Genomic DNA, 16807 nt, shown 5'->3' with positions numbered 1-16807 from the left:
ACAGACCGGTCTGTCAATATACTAGTATATATTTTTCGGAGAGCTACAGTTCTGCAGCTATGCAGTAATATACCCGTCACACCTACATATGGGGTTTATATCTCAGTTGATTTATATGCACAGTATTCTATTATCTACGTGTGAATATTTTAAAACGAGGTAAATTATTGACAAACAAGTTGATGAAACACGGATATCAACACTCTCACATAAGTCATCATTTCTTAAGTTCTATGGTCGAAACAATGACCTTGTCATCAAAGTAATACGATCCAAATGCTACAGTTTTTCATGCCAATTTTTAGACCATCATTTACACACCGAATTGTCGATGGATTTTTCCAACGGGTAACCCTTTTCCAACATTAGCAAATTTAAGTGCATATTTCTTGTCGCGAGGATGCGAGCCAAAGAACATTAACACAGTCATAATAATAATTTGTTTGAGGTGCATTGTGGGTAGTGTACAGAGATTTGCTTCGAAAAAAAAAATATTGTATTTGACTGGGATGTCACAATAGCCCACAGCTCGCTATTAATTCAAAATGTTGCTGTTTTTTTCTGCAGCTGGTATTGTTGACAGTGAGTACGAAGAAATAGTATTTATAAATAAGGTATTTAATTTCTTTAAAGCTAGAAAAAAAAACAGGACCGTTCTCAAAATAATATTGGACTGGTCATTTTGTTAGCAAATGGCTATTGTCCCTCTACCTTTTAAAAACAGTATGTATACTAAATGCATCTCGTTTAAAATAATTCAGCTCAAGGCATATTTCTTTTTGTCAGAGATTCAACAAAACAATAGTAAATTTCAACATTCATAAAATAAATTTATTGTATTATACATTCAGGTGTTTATCTTCAAAGTTGAAAACATACATTCATAGTTCTATAATTTGATATCATACCTACACTGACGTATAAGTATATCTAACAAGATAAGTATTGCGATATATTTCGTAACTTTAGGGAGGATTAGCAAGTCAATTCTAACTAATTACATTTTATAACTCTAATGCTTCATCACTGAAATATATGGAGATATCGAACAGTATCCAAGCTCCAAAGTCCAAAAAAAACAAACAAACAATATAGGAGCAGAGCAAACACGGACCTTCAAAACATCAGTGGTCGGGATCAGGTGCCATCCCCTTACTACAAACCTTAATTTTATTCAAAAAAGTTTTCAACATTTGCTGTGAGCACTGTTTATACTAATTATCTTAGAATAATTACGATTTATTTCAAAATCAACACATGTACCTGATCAGTTACTCTTCTGAGGAATCCATTACAAAAAGAAGAAGGCCTATTACATTTATGTGAAAACATATATTTTACTATACATAGTAAGACTTGAAGCGTTGTGTGTGACGTTTTGGCAAATTAAGGTGTTTCCACCCTCACAATTTTATAGGTTCAAAGTACAAACACTGCATTTATTTTCATTAAATATACTTTAAATTTCCCAATTATTGCAAAAAATGTATAGGTCACCATATCATTTAAGATGCGAAATATAATTAAACAGAAGTGTATTTAAACATAAAAAATCGCAGTTTTTTAGTAAACAGCATTATGAAAATAATGTAAAAACTGGTAAAAATGTACAATTCTGATGCTGAATGTTCCTAAATACTTCCTACTTAAAAGATCCTTTTGAATTGTGAATATCAGGGAAACTATTTTACAATAAAGCAAATTCCTGATTGAAGATACCTTAGACGGAGTTCTTGCCCTTGTCAACATTTTTAAAGATTGAATATTTTATTAAATATAGAAAATATGCATTTTTTAAGATCTTTAACTTAACAATATTTATCATTACACCTATTGTAAAGAATTCTTCCAAGAGATATTGTTCTATTAGGTATGAATATAAACTAATTACAGTTTTTGCAAAAACCTATGACATCATAGGAGGGTGGAATTACCTTAACATGGCACTGAAGGAGTTGTTAATCCAGTTATGATACTGACAAGCGTTCCCACTGGAAAAGTATTTGATGCAAAAGCAACAATTCGGATATGTATAAATTAACTTTTTAAGGTAGGATTCTTCTCTGGTTTCTGACTAGATGGAATATTCAAAGTAAATTTGTTGATATGTCTTACATATTTAGATGTAAGAGATTTAAAAGACCATATTTTTTTTCCTCATCAGAATTATACAACTTTAAATAGAAATAGTGAACTGTGTTTGAAAACTAGCAGGGACTATATTTTTGGCGGAATGGTGGCGTATGAAAATATCTTCTTTTCTGCCTCTCAAATTTATTATAGTACATTGAATTTAGTTATAATTTTTACGCAATCAAAGACTAGAGGAAATTTTCAAATGTAAGTTAAATTAATAATAAGAGACGAAAGTTTCAAAAAATATCAAATAAATAAGATTTTTCCCACATACTAGAACTATGTTGGCTTTTAAATGCTTCAAATCTAATTACAGATTTGAGCCAAAAATCCGTAAAAAGTGTTATTTCTCTCTTATTTAACGATTAAAACTTTTAGTTTTTAAATCATTTTGTACCTTTATGTGACAGCTTTACTATATGTGAAAATTGGAAAAAGTTAAATATAGGAAGCATATAAAAATAACTAATATATCCTAAAAATTTAAGAAAAGTAGAGGAAATTCGGATTAGCAAATATCCATTTTATTTAAATTATCCATGAAAATTTGGTAATATCATCTTATAGGCCCCATATGGTAGTATCTTTTTATGCAAAAAGAAAAACATTCAATCTTTTGAATTACAAGTAGGGATCGCATGATTGGAAACGGTAATTTTTCATTCTTAATGTCCAAGAAAAAGGTAATGACCTTTACCTGACCTTGCCTCTAATATTAAACGGTCAAATTTAATCTCACTGATACTATCACTTAGTGATATTGTCCTTTTGATTCTGTGAAAATTTCTTCAATTTTTAAATATAAGAAATATGAGAAGAATCCTACCTTAAGTACCATTTTCCCACCCCACACAAAGGATTGGATACACAAGGATAGTCAAAAAGCCAAATAAATTGTCAACGTCAGTTACATGTACTATGGTGTTTTGCAGATGTTTTCATACCAAATAATATGTTGTCTCATACTGACAGACATACAGACTATGTTAAGTGATCTCTTGCTACACATGTCACCGAAACAGTATTTGATAATCAATCAGGCGCCCGCTGTCCCATCCTAATAGTCTACAATTTCTTGGATTTCTATCATAAAAGAAACTTATCATAGAAGTTCCTGCATAAGGATTAATAAAATTTAAAGATAATGATATAGACTCCATTTTGAATGAATCGTAAGCAGATTGGATAGTCGTTCTCTGAACTGTAGAACTCGACACCAGGTACAGAATTCCACAGGATATAAATCCATTCCCATACTCCTGAACTTTCACAGGAACTTTTATGCGTCTGTACTCTCTTAAGGTCCCAGGGTAAAAATGAAGAACATATATATTATCCACGTCATTTTTCTCAGTGTATATAAGCCACAGGCCATTGTCATCTGCTTCCAAGTCAAAATAGGAATTACTATCTTTGTACAGAGTCGTATCCCCTTCGTAATTTGAATTGATCACGTCAAACGCCATTACTACAGCACGTAAACGGAGATCATAACAAACTATTTTTAGGGTACCTTTCCAATGGTAACAAAATGTACCATTGTACACTACATGGTCCGTTCCTTGGTACATAAACTGAGTTAAGTTATACATGAATGTTTCCTTGCTTTCCTCTGTAGATGAATACTCTGTGAGATACTGTCCACTCACTCCCTCTGTGACCCAGATTTTCTGTGACGTCATTAAAGGATCTCTCATCCAACATCCCTTCAACGACCCAGACTTCGTTTTGAAGAACGGAATTCCAATTTTCTTTATGACACAATCTGAAACAAGAGTATTCGGATCAACATTCAAAGATTATATGCATTAGTACAGCAAATTATTTATAATTACAGTGGCATACTAGGATATGAGTTGATACTGACAACTTTTCCTCGGCTTCGGTGTCGTTGGGACAAGAGTTGTTGAGGTGGTGGCCACGGTTGTTGTTGTTGTGCTGCTAGTTGTTGTTGTTGGAATTGTTGTCGTTGTTGTCGAACTGCTGGTTGTTGTGGGTGATGCTGGTTATGAAAATAGTTTACACAGTTTACTAAATAACATAATTTTGGACTACATGTACTTCAATTGTAAATGCAAAGAATATTTTATTGAGCAAATTACTAATTAAAACATACGTGAGCATGCCACAACATCAGTAGTCGTTTCTTCCTCTGAAAGAGAATTCTCTGTGGGGGATGCTGTTGTAAAATATGAAAGGTTGCATTACAATGTGTAATTATACTATCCTATAACAAATACATTTTAAATAGTTTATATATCCACACACCTTTGATGTAACTTTTATTTTCCACTCATTATGTTGCATTCATTATATTGCATAAATGTTCAGTTTACTAACCTTTACAGCAGCATATATACATGTATGTATATTTTTTTCAATTTGTGTCATTATAATGTATTAAATAAGCTGAACAATGAGTTGTTTTAATAAGTTACACTGTAGCCATCATACCATTATATTACTTTTCAAACTGTACAACGAGCTAATTAGGTATACATGTATATTGTACTTATGTGATTTATGTGTATTTATATGTAATCATAAATGTTCTATGTCATGCCACATGAGGCCCTAATTTGGATATAAATTCTATTCTATTCCTCTCTACATCCCACCTCTGAATGATTTAGAGGTTTGTTTTATTCCCACAGATTGCCTTACCACTTTATTTTGGATAACGGTTCTTTCCTATTTATATTACACTTTGACCAGTCTAACGGAAGTGACCTTGACAAATTTTGCATTACCAGATATATACTAATTAAGACCAAGAGAAACCCATTGTTGATTCAGTAAATTCACAGCTTTCATTCTTAGATTGTTTATTAACAGAAGATGTTTGGCTTTGAATGTAATACTGCTTACCGATGTAAGTGCAGGAACAGAGACACGTGTCATTTGATGTTGGAGACCAGGCTTTCCCAGGTGACCCCTTCTCTCCCCGTTCGCCTTTTTCACCGGTATCTCCACGCTCACCCTTAGGACCGGAAACACCCCTTTCACCCCTAGGACCTATATCCCCTTGGTCTCCTTTGGATCCAGTCCCTCCCATTTCTCCTTTCTTACCAGGGAAACCCCTACTTCCTCTTGAACCCACGTCTCCTTTTCGACCAGGGATGCCTCTTTTTCCTTTTGGACCGGTAGCACCCGGGTCACCTTTTTGTCCTACGTCGCCTTGCTTACCTGATCAAAGAAAACATCATCAACATATCAACGGTGGATTGGGGACTGATTGACAGAACTTATAGAAGTTTTTATTATTGAATTTATTTACGTTTTTTTTGAGAGTATTACAGAAATAACCGATTATAAAGTATTATTTTTCAATGTCTTGGAAATTTGTTTTTTTTTTTAACTTTTTTTATATGATATAATTTTTTCTTTCCTTACATGTTTCATAATTTGAAAAAAAAGTGTTCAAATTGTTCATTATTATTTTTGAAAACATGAATTTAATGCATTTAAGATAATTAAGTATCTTGTTGAACTTTTGTTCTTGTTGAACTTTTATCGGTCTTGTTAGTGGCTCTATAGGTAGTGTAAAGCCGTACGCTAATTAAGTTCTCACCAGGATATCCGGGGTAACCTGAAATCGATTAAGAGAATCATTGATATCAGGGTTACTTTTGCAATCTTATATTTTTATCAAAAAGAAAAGAAAGGAAAATATTATCAGCAGGTTTGTTATTCATTCGATGATCAAAGGCTGATGAATTATGTGGTTGTACATAGATAATACCATCGAAAATACTACTGTAATATCTAAGACATTTATAATTTCATTCAGAGTATCTCACAGAGACTACAACGTAAGGATTTAAATTAAATGTTAAGTGAAGGAAGCTTGGCTCAACCTCTTGGTCCCTCAGGTCCAGGGCTCCCTGAAAACAAATAAATAAATAAATTTACTTATGTTTTATTAATTTCAATCAGTCATTTACTAATTTTCATCAATGTAAGAATATTCTTACTTTATAACCTTTGTTGACAAATATAAAAGATGCAAAAGAAATCTACTATTGGAGATCTCCAATATATACATAATGATCTCACTAAACACTAAATCAACCACTAATTCCTTCAGTGATAAACTTTTTTTTCTTTTGTACAGGGGCATCATTCTTAACAAGGCCACACGAAGTTAATGGTTTGGGAAAATAAAAAAAAACTAGCTTCATATACACTTTGTTGTTACCGGAAACTTCAGAAAATTTAGCAAAATTCTTAGGTAAGTGGAGATGTTAAGAAATTTATTTCTTAAAAAAAAATGCATTACAGTGGAACGAAGCAAGGGTTATTTAGAACTTTTCTTTTTCTTTTGAGCCTTTAATATACATCCACAATACCCTAAACCTTTATTTGCCGAGTGTCCAACTTTGTTATATATGCACAACTGTACAATATTTACATTAACGTTCAGTGCCCGAAGTTTTTGGAATAAAAGGCAATTATCTAGCTTATAAGTACTGTATTTTAAATTGCAAGAACAAATAAGAACTTACCATTTTCCCCCTTTCTCCTATAAAATTAAGAAAAAAAGTATTTTTTCTTCACTAGAAAACTTTGGAAGAAGGATAGAATTATAAGATTATTTTAATACTCAGTATTCCGAATTCTCTACAATTAAGTAAGAAATGTATTGATATGTTTATTTATAAATATATTTATTTACCTTTCATACCGGGTAACCCTGAAAGAATAAAGGGCGACTTTTACATATCTTCTTGCATATGTTTTTACATTTAGAAATTTATTCAACTTCAGCATCTTTATAAGAAAATATAACGAAAGAATCTTGTAAAATTGATGATTTTTGAAAGGTTACGAATTCAAAATATTTGATTTTTAATAAATTTGTTGTCACATGCAAACTACTAGTACACGATAAAATAAATATTTCTTTTATAAATAAGAAACAATGATTACCTGGTATACCCATAAGGCCTGGGACGCCTGCAAGTGTAAACTAAGCAAGTAAACAACTTGAACAGCTTTGGACATATTCAAATATCTTAACTATCCGAAAAAATTAAACATTTACAATAAATGATAATTCTTGACAGAATAGAATAAATTTTAAAAAAATGTATGGGCATACAAAACTATAATTTGATGGATAGCCAGGTGTGTGTATCTTTATACAAACTGTCGAAGGTTATGTGCTCTCAAATGCGGGCAATAATGAATAACTCAGTTCGCATGTACCTGAAGCACATTTGCAGCTCTGTTCTGCAGCTATTAACATGATAAAGCAAGTGTTTGTGAATACAAAAACTTTGCACATTTAGATCCCATAAATTCCTTTATATACATAAATACACTTAATATATAGAGGATATCTATATTGTGTGATTTGATATTGGCTTTATCCAACGAGTTGAAATGGTGTATATATTCGCGAGGCTTGCCTAGCGAATATACACCATTTCAATGAGTTGGATAAAGCCAATATCAAATCACACAATTATAGATGTTCTATTTATCTCATACAACTTTCGTTTTAACAAAACTTTGAGACTTCCCCTGCAAAACTACATGAATGATTGCCAATTCAAATCGATGACGTATAACTTGATGACGTAGCACCGTTGACGTTGACATGCTTCGAAAGAAAGTAGACCGTGTTCAAAAGTTAAAATTTTTGCTATCTGCGTCTTTGAAAACATTATGAGACAATTGCTGGATCTTTACATTAAACCAACGTCTGACTGAAAGTTGTAAGGACCATGGGATCGTGAAAATTAACTCTTCAATGTACGGTGGCAGTACAAAAAGTGCTGGTCAAGGCTTTGTAGACTCATTGCTGATCCATGGTAAGCTACACTTACATTACATGTACTAGGTAGGCATACGTTGTATAATATAAGAAAGCATTATTGAAGATATTACAGGAATCTTATAACAACAATCTAAATGGTAGGATTTACCTTTTCCGAAAACGATTTAAGGGGGGGGGTGTGTAACATCTGTCTTCAAGTAGCCAATACAGGTTCTTGATAAAATAAGACACTTCTTTGACATATACGAGTCTTTTCTTGTTTTTAACAACATTACTGCCCTTTATCATTCATTTTATAGGGCAACACTTTTCACAAATAAAAGTTTCAATTAAATAAAATCTTGAAGCGAGGGATCGTGTCAAAACCGGAAGTCCTATTGATAAAGCATCTACCCGTTGATAAAGTATAAGTTTATCCAACGGCCTGTATCACCCACACGTATGAGATAAAACTTTTTATCTCATACGTGTGAGAAGCCCATGTTGGATAAACATATGCTTTATCCACTTGTAGTTGCTTTATCAATAACACTTCCGGTTTTGACACGATCCCTCGCTTCGAGATTTTATTTTATTGAAAGAAGAAGGTACACTTTCAATACAAATTAAGCCCAGTATTTTTCCAAAAATATGAAAGTGATTTAAGAAATTAAAATTCATTCTTTCTGAATCATAGGAATTCCATGCAATAAGAATACTCAAATTGTTTTTCTCATTTGACCTCCTGTATGCCTCAATTGTGACGTCATTAACTGGTACATTTTCCCGTATTTTCTTAAAAAGTTGCAGAAGACATTAATTTTCAGTGAAATTTTCTTCCAGAAAACATACTCTGCCACCGTCGCCCAGAAAGATTTTGATATATGTGATTTTTCAAAGCAGTTTACATAATATATCCAAAAATTGAAGTGGGCGACGGTACCATGAAGGAAAATAAGCACAGAAATGAGTCTTCTTTTTCTGCACCAAACTTAGAAATCTACCGAATTTGTGACGTCATATTTTCAGAATGGTCCTCCATCATGCTTATTCTTTAATGATTTATCATATTCATCTACTAACTATTTTGAGCCGATTTACCTCGCTTCAAGATTAAATTTTATTGCCCAAACCGTACCTTCTTCTTTTATTTGTAAAAAGTGTTGCCCTTATAAAATGAATGATAAGATCAATAATGTCGCTAAAAGCAAGAAAAAAACACGTAGATGTAAAAGAAGTGTCTTCTTTTATCAAGGTACCTGAATCATGCTGTATTGGCTACTTCAAGACGGATGTTACCCCCCCCCCCTTTTAAATCATTTTCGGAGAAAGTAAAGCCTAACAATTAAGTTGTTGTTATATAAATATTCCTTTAACATCTTCAATAAATGCTTTCTTATATTATACTACGTATGCCTACCTAGTAACATGAGTAATGTAGGTTTAACTTGCCATGGACCAACAATAGCCTTGCCTAGCACTTTTTGTACTGCCACCGTACATTGAAGAGTTAATTTTCATGATCCCATGGTCCTTACAACTTTCAGTCAGAAGTTCTTTGATGTAAAGCTCCAGCAATTGTCACATGTTTTCAAAGACGCAGATAGCAAAAATTCTAAATTCGAACACGATCTACTTTCTTTCGAGGCATGTCAACATCAACGGTGCTACGTCATCAAGTTATACGTCATCAATTTGAATTAGCATGTATTTCCGCAGGGGAAGTCTCAAAGTTTTGTTAAACGAAAGTCGTATGAGATAAATAGAACATGTATAATTGTGTGATTTGATATTGGCTTTATCCAACTCGTTGAAATGGTGTATATTCGCTCGGCAAGCCTCGCGAACATATACTGTACACCATTTCAACTCGTTGGATAAAGCCAATATCAAATCACACAATATAGATATCCTCTATATATCTGGACAGTTATTGGTAAGTCTACAAAACTGGTGGTTAGTGATACAGAATGTTACTTCTGTATTTGTACTACTGACATCCAAAGCAAAAAGACATTTAGACACAAGTTATAAGTTAGCATCCGGTAACTATACTATTAAACGAAAAATATGCGCTTTAAAAATGCTTTGAAAATACACTCTTACGGTAAAACTCATTTTGTGTTATACACCTACATGTATATTCAATTTTTAACGATACCCAAAACACACTTTTGCCATCTTTTCTTTTAGGCCTACAATAATTTATTTACTATACCATTTTTTGTACTATTTATTCACTTATTGTTTATTTCGTCATATAGAAAAAGACTGCAAAATCTTACCTCTATCTCCTTTAGACCTGAAATATATCTTATATTACTTCACCAAAAAGGAATGAGTATGTGATACATTTTATTATTATTTTGAAATTATTTTGATCTTATGTAAGGTATGTTTAAATAAATACATTTTTCATTGGCAAAATACACACACTGACTTGTAGTTAGGCTAAATAGCAAGCAAATATAATTCGACTGTTTTTGTTTAACCTTAAAAACGAATAAATAAAGCTCACCTGGTAAACCTGATAGCCCTGGTTCACCTGCAAATTAGAAATAGCAATATTTGTGACGAAATACAATAACTTGGAAAACAACTCTTACAATCCTTGTCATGGCATAAATTTGTTGATGCAAGGCTTTATAACTGAGAAATTCAGTTATAGTTAAAAATGACAATAGTGAATAAAATAGGAAGAAAATAGCCAAAGCAAAACATTTATGAAATAAAAAAAGAAGAAATGGTTTTAGAATATCAAGTGATGGAATGAAATTTGTAATAAATTATCATAACAGCATTGATGGTGAAAAAAAAATACCTAGAAAATATCCATCGCACGAGGCTTGTGATGCAGAGCACCATTTGACGAAAAAAACGATAACAAAAACGCTAACCATAACGATATTTGTGCTGGGATATTATAGCTAGAAAATGCACCATAAAAAGACGTCAAGGAATAGAAATAGAAAACTTATGATTGAATAAAAAAAAGTTTAGTTTGAATACTTCTTCGTGGTTACTTTTAATTAAACTACATATGGTAATACATGTATATAAAATTGGTAAAATATGTTGTTAATGAAGTAAGCTTCTATGGTTTAAAGATTTTTTGAGGTAGATCACTGTCCATTAAAACATGTATTTATAGCAGAATATATAACAGATTATAAAAAGTGGAGGTGGTTTACCTTTTTCTCCTAGTATACCTGAAAAGAATCACGTTCCATACATGAAAGAAATTATACTAGTTTTTTAAAAAAAAAACTTTCTCGAACAAAATGAATATTTGGTAAGTTCATTATACACCTTAATAAATCTTTCTAACTCATTTCAATATATAACTTATGTAGATCTTTTTAGTGGAAATATCGAGATATGAAGGAAATATTTACTGAAGAATACAGTGTTCTTACCGTTGTCTCCTCTTTTACCTACAAACACGACAAAGGCACATCTGAGTAACTTCTTACTGTATTGGTTTAGAATTTCAGATACTTTTAAACCTCAAACATTTTTTTTCGGTTGTGTTACAACTTTATACATGGTGGAGATACATATATATCGAATGATATGCTTGCTTTTAAGACAGGTTGAATAATTCATGTTATAAAATTCGAATAAGATATATACTTACCAGGCAATCCTGGTATACCTAAAAAGTTAACTTTTAATTATAATCACGTGAAGGAATGGACTTTTAAATAACAACTATTCAAACAAACACACATAAGAATAAAACAATTTCTGTGGCTTTCAATTCGAATTCTCAATCTAGATATATTGAAGACGCGTTATCCATAAAAATTATTTCATATCCATTCAGGACTGTCGAGTATGTCGACTGTTTATATCCAAGGTAAAGATACATCTGTTTAGTGTTCAGATATTTTAGTAGATAAAGACCTTAATGGTAATATAACAACGAAACTTAATGATAAACTTGACAACTTTCAATTTTTCTATAGTAAACTTCCCATACTTGTGTAGCAATACATTTATACCCTTATCAATTGCATATGAGCCCAACTGATTCAATACACATGGGTTTGCTCTAACGTACAATGTACGTCAATTTTCTCAAACGAGGCAAGCTATTGACATGCAAACAATTTGAATAATCAAAGATCTCTACTGTCTCGCTTAAAGTCATCATTTTGCACATTCTTTGGTCGATACAATGATCCTGTCAGCAAATACAATTTATCATTGAGTCCATTATCAATAAGCGGGGAAGCTGACTTAGTTTTATATGCCAGTTGGTAAATATATAGATCATGTTTAAAATTACACACTGAATTGTCTACAGATTTTTATGGTTTCACAATCATGGCGTTTGCCCGATAATGGTAGATACATTTTTACCCATGACAATGTTTTTAATTTGTTTTTACATGTTTTAGGTGATCTTTTCAGAGAGAGAGAGAGAGAGAGAGAGAGAGAGAGAGAGAGAGAGAGAGAGAGAGAGAGAGAGAGAGAGAGAGAGAGTAAAAATTGAATATAGTTAAAAATATACATGTATAGTCTTAAATTTTTAATTTCTTTAAAGTCATAATATTAATTAAGAAATCAAAATTATCAAATATCCTTTTAGATACACGCAGAAGATATAAACCTTACTTGAATCATTCCAAATATCCGCTACATGACATCGTAGGGAATATATGTTAGTATTTTTGAATGCACCAATGCATCCCAAACACTGCACACAATAAAATTATACTCACCCTTTCTCCCCTTTTTCTCCCTTACACCCTTTTACTCCTTTACCATCGATCCCTGGCTCTCCTGACAAAGAAGTAATAAGCTTTTATGGTGATATTACGTATTTTTCAGAGATGTATAATATTTGATGGATAATATTATTCAAGTGTTTAAATTATATTATTCTTTATTTATGTCGATCTCGATATTTTAAAGTTAACTTTCTCCATGTATTTTTATTACTTCATGCTTGAATATATACTAGCAGTAATTGGTGTTTATCAAATTATTTGGGAAAATTACCCTTTTCCCCTTTAGATCCAGGAGGTCCAGGAATAACTGAAATGAAGAAAAAGATACTAAGATACTAAAATTAGATGTTTAAAAGGACCCTTTATTACACTCTATGAGTGCTATTAAACCGACAAAGCGAGAGAAGTATCTGTATTTAATGAACTTTCTTACCCGGAGTTCTAAGATCACAGTCCGAGATTACTTTCCTGCAAAATCTGTAGTCAATGGTCTAAAAAAAAATGAAAAACATTTTAGAATTCAACAAATTTTACCAGTTTTATAATTATCATAGCCTTCTATGATGACAGGAAAACCGATATTAATAGTTTTTCAAAATTGCTAAACTCATTAAACACGTTAAATTTGCTTAATTCATCAGACCATATTCCAAACAAGATAAAGTCATACTCTTACATTATTTCTTTTTACTCACCACATTATCGACTATGAACATACTATTACGCCGCAGACGGTTAGATTTCCCGCGTAATTTATCTTCGTACCTTGAGTAAATATTTATCGTCTGGTCATCGTGAAAACAACTATTTCTGCTTGTAACAAACAGAATACCAGTAAGGCACGTATTTCCAGCAATAAGTAAGTATATAATTTTGATGTGCAAAGCCAGATCACCTTGAGCCTCCATTTTGTTTATGGAAGAGATCTGTGAGCGCTTGCTTATCAGACATTGCCCTTGATAGATGCTTTCTCCAGTTATTATAACACTTGGAATATTTTTCCAGTAAAAAATCTTATCAAGAGAAGTTTTTTGATACAACACGTTTAAGCAAGGTATTGTTGATTCAGGTTTTCTAGTTCCAATATCTTAGATGCCTTTGTTTATCTCGTGCAATTCGATGTTGGATCACGGAACAATGGATGTTTAATTGATTATTAAAAAGAACATATATAAGTGAGCAGCTACAGGGCGTTCAGAAGGCCTATAGTGCGACAATTATGATAAAAATTATATTGTTTTTTAAACATATTTTATTAAATGAATCAAAAGGATTAGAAACATGGTTCGTACCTCGTCCTCTCCCTATATAAAACAATATGTCATGCAATTAAAATATTAAAATATAATATTTTCAAGTGATATAAGTGAATAACAATTGAAATCAATTTAAAATCTGCATTTTTCATCAATAAATTTATGGACAGCATCAAAAATATTTTTATTAGTTAATACACGCAAATCTTTATCACCCCATAATAACTTGTTCGTGTTTGAAAAGATTGTTTCTATCATTTGCATAATTTCTACAAGCAAAAGAAATAATAATGATCAACATTGATCTCTCTTCATACTTTCCACATGAACAAAGAGGACTGCTGATAATTTCGAGTTTATATATTATCATGATTAAATATTTAAAAACAGTTGTGTCTTAGTTTTGTATAAATTAAGCATGTGTAGCGTTTGCCAAAAGAGAAATACGTTTTAAACCTAAATTAAATCTTACTTATAAAAAATTTGTTTTATCAACTAACATTAAAGCCTACTTTAGGTAAAATTTTCACAACTTGCAAAAATCTCACCAAAATTAAAATTATTTGCATATGAAATAGTATATACACAAAAAGGCAAAAAGATCATTTTCTCATGGTATAACACGATTTTTCGATAACTCGAGTAGGTCGTCTTTCCATTCAAAATTTATCTTCAAAGTTCTCACAAAAATGCACATTTTTTAATTAATAAATCAAGGAGCAAAGACCAAATATATCTTTAAATACACTTTTAATACACAACATTCACATTTCATCCGAAAATATTTGTTTAATCAAAGGTTATATCACGACCCAAATTTGAATGTATTCAACAGGAGTTATCATTATAGTTCAAACCCCACGAATACCACTCTATTTTTTAAATAACTGATTTATTTTTTTCTCTCGAAGTTTTGTTTATCATAATTTTATAAAATTTACCATAAAAATTTTACTGTAAATGCTTAATTAACAAAATGAATATGATTCTTATAAATATGAAATTATAGTCTTTCTGCACACTTTGTTCACCCCATATCCATTCTTACAGAATGATTAACCCTGTGATAAAATTTTAAAAATAGTCGATATCTAACATCATAGCGAATTTGTATAAAGATCCCTCAAAGAAAATTAAAATTGTGGAGGACAGAACAAGATACCACTGCTACCAATAGACTGTGAGAAATATGTGAAAAAAAATATTTTATCGTACAATGATATAAAGGTATAGCACTAAATTATCATATCATTATATTATTCCAATATTTTATAATGTCCATTTCAAATTGGATCGGTATTATATCATATAAAAATGATAAAGCAAACTAATATTATATCAGGTTAAGAATAGTCAAATATGATTTATTAAAAAATATGCAGACATCAATACATGTGACATTCTAAACAGGGTTAACTGATACAGGGTTTTTTTCACGAACACGAAAACAACGAAATCAAGTGAAAATAAGTAATTCTCAACACACGCCAAGGAGCTTATTCTTTTATTATGACCAATTCATCACTCCTTCATGGCACCTGATCCCACTTCTGATGTTTCGAGGGTCCGTGTTTGCTCTGCTCCTAATTTGTATTGTTTTATGGACTTTAAATTGAATACTGTTCATTATCTCTATATCCTTCATTTATCTAATTTTTTGCTCTTTATAAAGCGACCCTTTTTATATTAAAAAAAAAATAGCACCTACATCTTAATTCTGGTAATGCAAATCAGTAATTGTAAACTACGCAGTCTCAATATGCATTAAAAGGCAATGGATTCAAACTATTGCTATAGTATCATACATGTACCGTATAAGTAGAAATTTTAGCGAGAAGCTTATTTAGCGATTTCTTCTTAAAAATTGGGAATTTATTTTTAGCGACAGTTAAACCTAGCGCTTTTAAAATGCTTACTTAAGCAGCTATTACAAATAAAATGCAATTGATTTTAAGCGGTATTCAATTTAAGCGATCTCATGACCCTCGCTAATAATGCCAAAATTAAATCCTCGCTAAAAATTCTACTTATACGATATTTTAAATATACAAATGTTACTCAAGTTAACAAACGCAACAAGAAAAATGATTGTACTCACCGAGGAGTAGAAGTCGTAGGATGAGGACAGCCCGGAGAAGGTGACGTCTTGGTACATTTCCGGTGGCTCCAGGTTGTTCCTTTTGGATCTCTGGGTCTCATCCTCGCTGTTATTTCCGCCATGGCTGAAGGGAAAGTTCGACCATCTGGCCTCATTCAACCGTTTTAGTTCGGTATAAGCCTCCAACGAAATCCAAAGTGCTGCAATGCTGGTGGCGGACAAAACAAACAATAGAATGTATATAATTCTTAGATGAAAGAGCGCCCTATGTGTCTCCATCTCACGAACCATGGCAAAAGATGTTCCATTCATACAGACGGTGCAATTATAAAGAATAAACGAAGAACAAAATATATTGCAATAGGTTAGTCGTAATCATTCAACAGGATTTCTCTAATAGGTTTAGATAAACTATTGTCTGTCTAGATGCAATTGCATGATATTTCCAAAAAGTGCTCGTTAAAAGGGCAAAGTATATCTTGTGGATCAAGCGATTTTAATCATTCCGACTCCCCCTCTAACGCCGTAAAATCTTTGATTTTCTGTATAATGAGCACCCCCTGTTTTTGTATACGATTGAGGTAGATCTACCGATAAAGCCTAATAATCCAATGTACTTAAACACCATTCCACAACTAGCAATGAAGAGAACCCGAGTGAAGGTTGCTCAGTCTTGTCGTCATATGTGTATAACCACGAATAAATGTAAAATTTATGAAAAATTACCGCATTATTATGATTTATAACAGCCAAGAATTCAGGGGGGGGGGGGGGGTCAAAAGGTGTGAAAATCTTTGATATGTTTCATTCCACTTATATC

At 31.9% G+C, this 16807-nt stretch overlaps 1 protein-coding gene and 1 long non-coding RNA gene across 2 annotated transcripts; both read right to left on the bottom strand.

Annotated features, from left to right (window-relative positions):
* Window positions 1-2962: 2962 nt before the first annotated feature.
* On the bottom strand, window positions 2963-16299 carry LOC134237928 (olfactomedin-like protein 2A). Its single transcript, XM_062720069.1, has 11 exons — window positions 15988-16299; window positions 13067-13124; window positions 12905-12940; window positions 12625-12685; window positions 6642-6658; window positions 5994-6020; window positions 5708-5725; window positions 5005-5322; window positions 4253-4315; window positions 4004-4138; window positions 2963-3901 (listed from the first exon to the last, which is right to left on the bottom strand). The coding sequence occupies exons 1-11, from the start codon at window positions 16297-16299 to the stop codon at window positions 3147-3149; spliced, it is 1800 nt and encodes a 599-aa protein (XP_062576053.1). The 3' UTR covers window positions 2963-3146.
* LOC134237927 (uncharacterized) lies at window positions 10414-11417 on the bottom strand. Its single transcript, XR_009985899.1, has 3 exons — window positions 11314-11417; window positions 11089-11106; window positions 10414-10442 (listed from the first exon to the last, which is right to left on the bottom strand). It is a non-coding gene; the product is annotated as an uncharacterized LOC134237927 (long non-coding RNA).
* Window positions 16300-16807: the final 508 nt, after the last annotated feature.

Source organism: Saccostrea cucullata, unplaced genomic scaffold (genome assembly GCF_032062105.1).
Source record: "Saccostrea cucullata isolate Sc308-1 unplaced genomic scaffold, CSIRO_AGI_Scuc_v1 ctg5430, whole genome shotgun sequence".
Classification (NCBI taxonomy): domain Eukaryota; kingdom Metazoa; phylum Mollusca; class Bivalvia; order Ostreida; family Ostreidae; genus Saccostrea; species Saccostrea cuccullata.
Note: the sequence above shows the minus strand (reverse complement) of the source record. Positions and strands in the feature narration are given on the sequence as shown.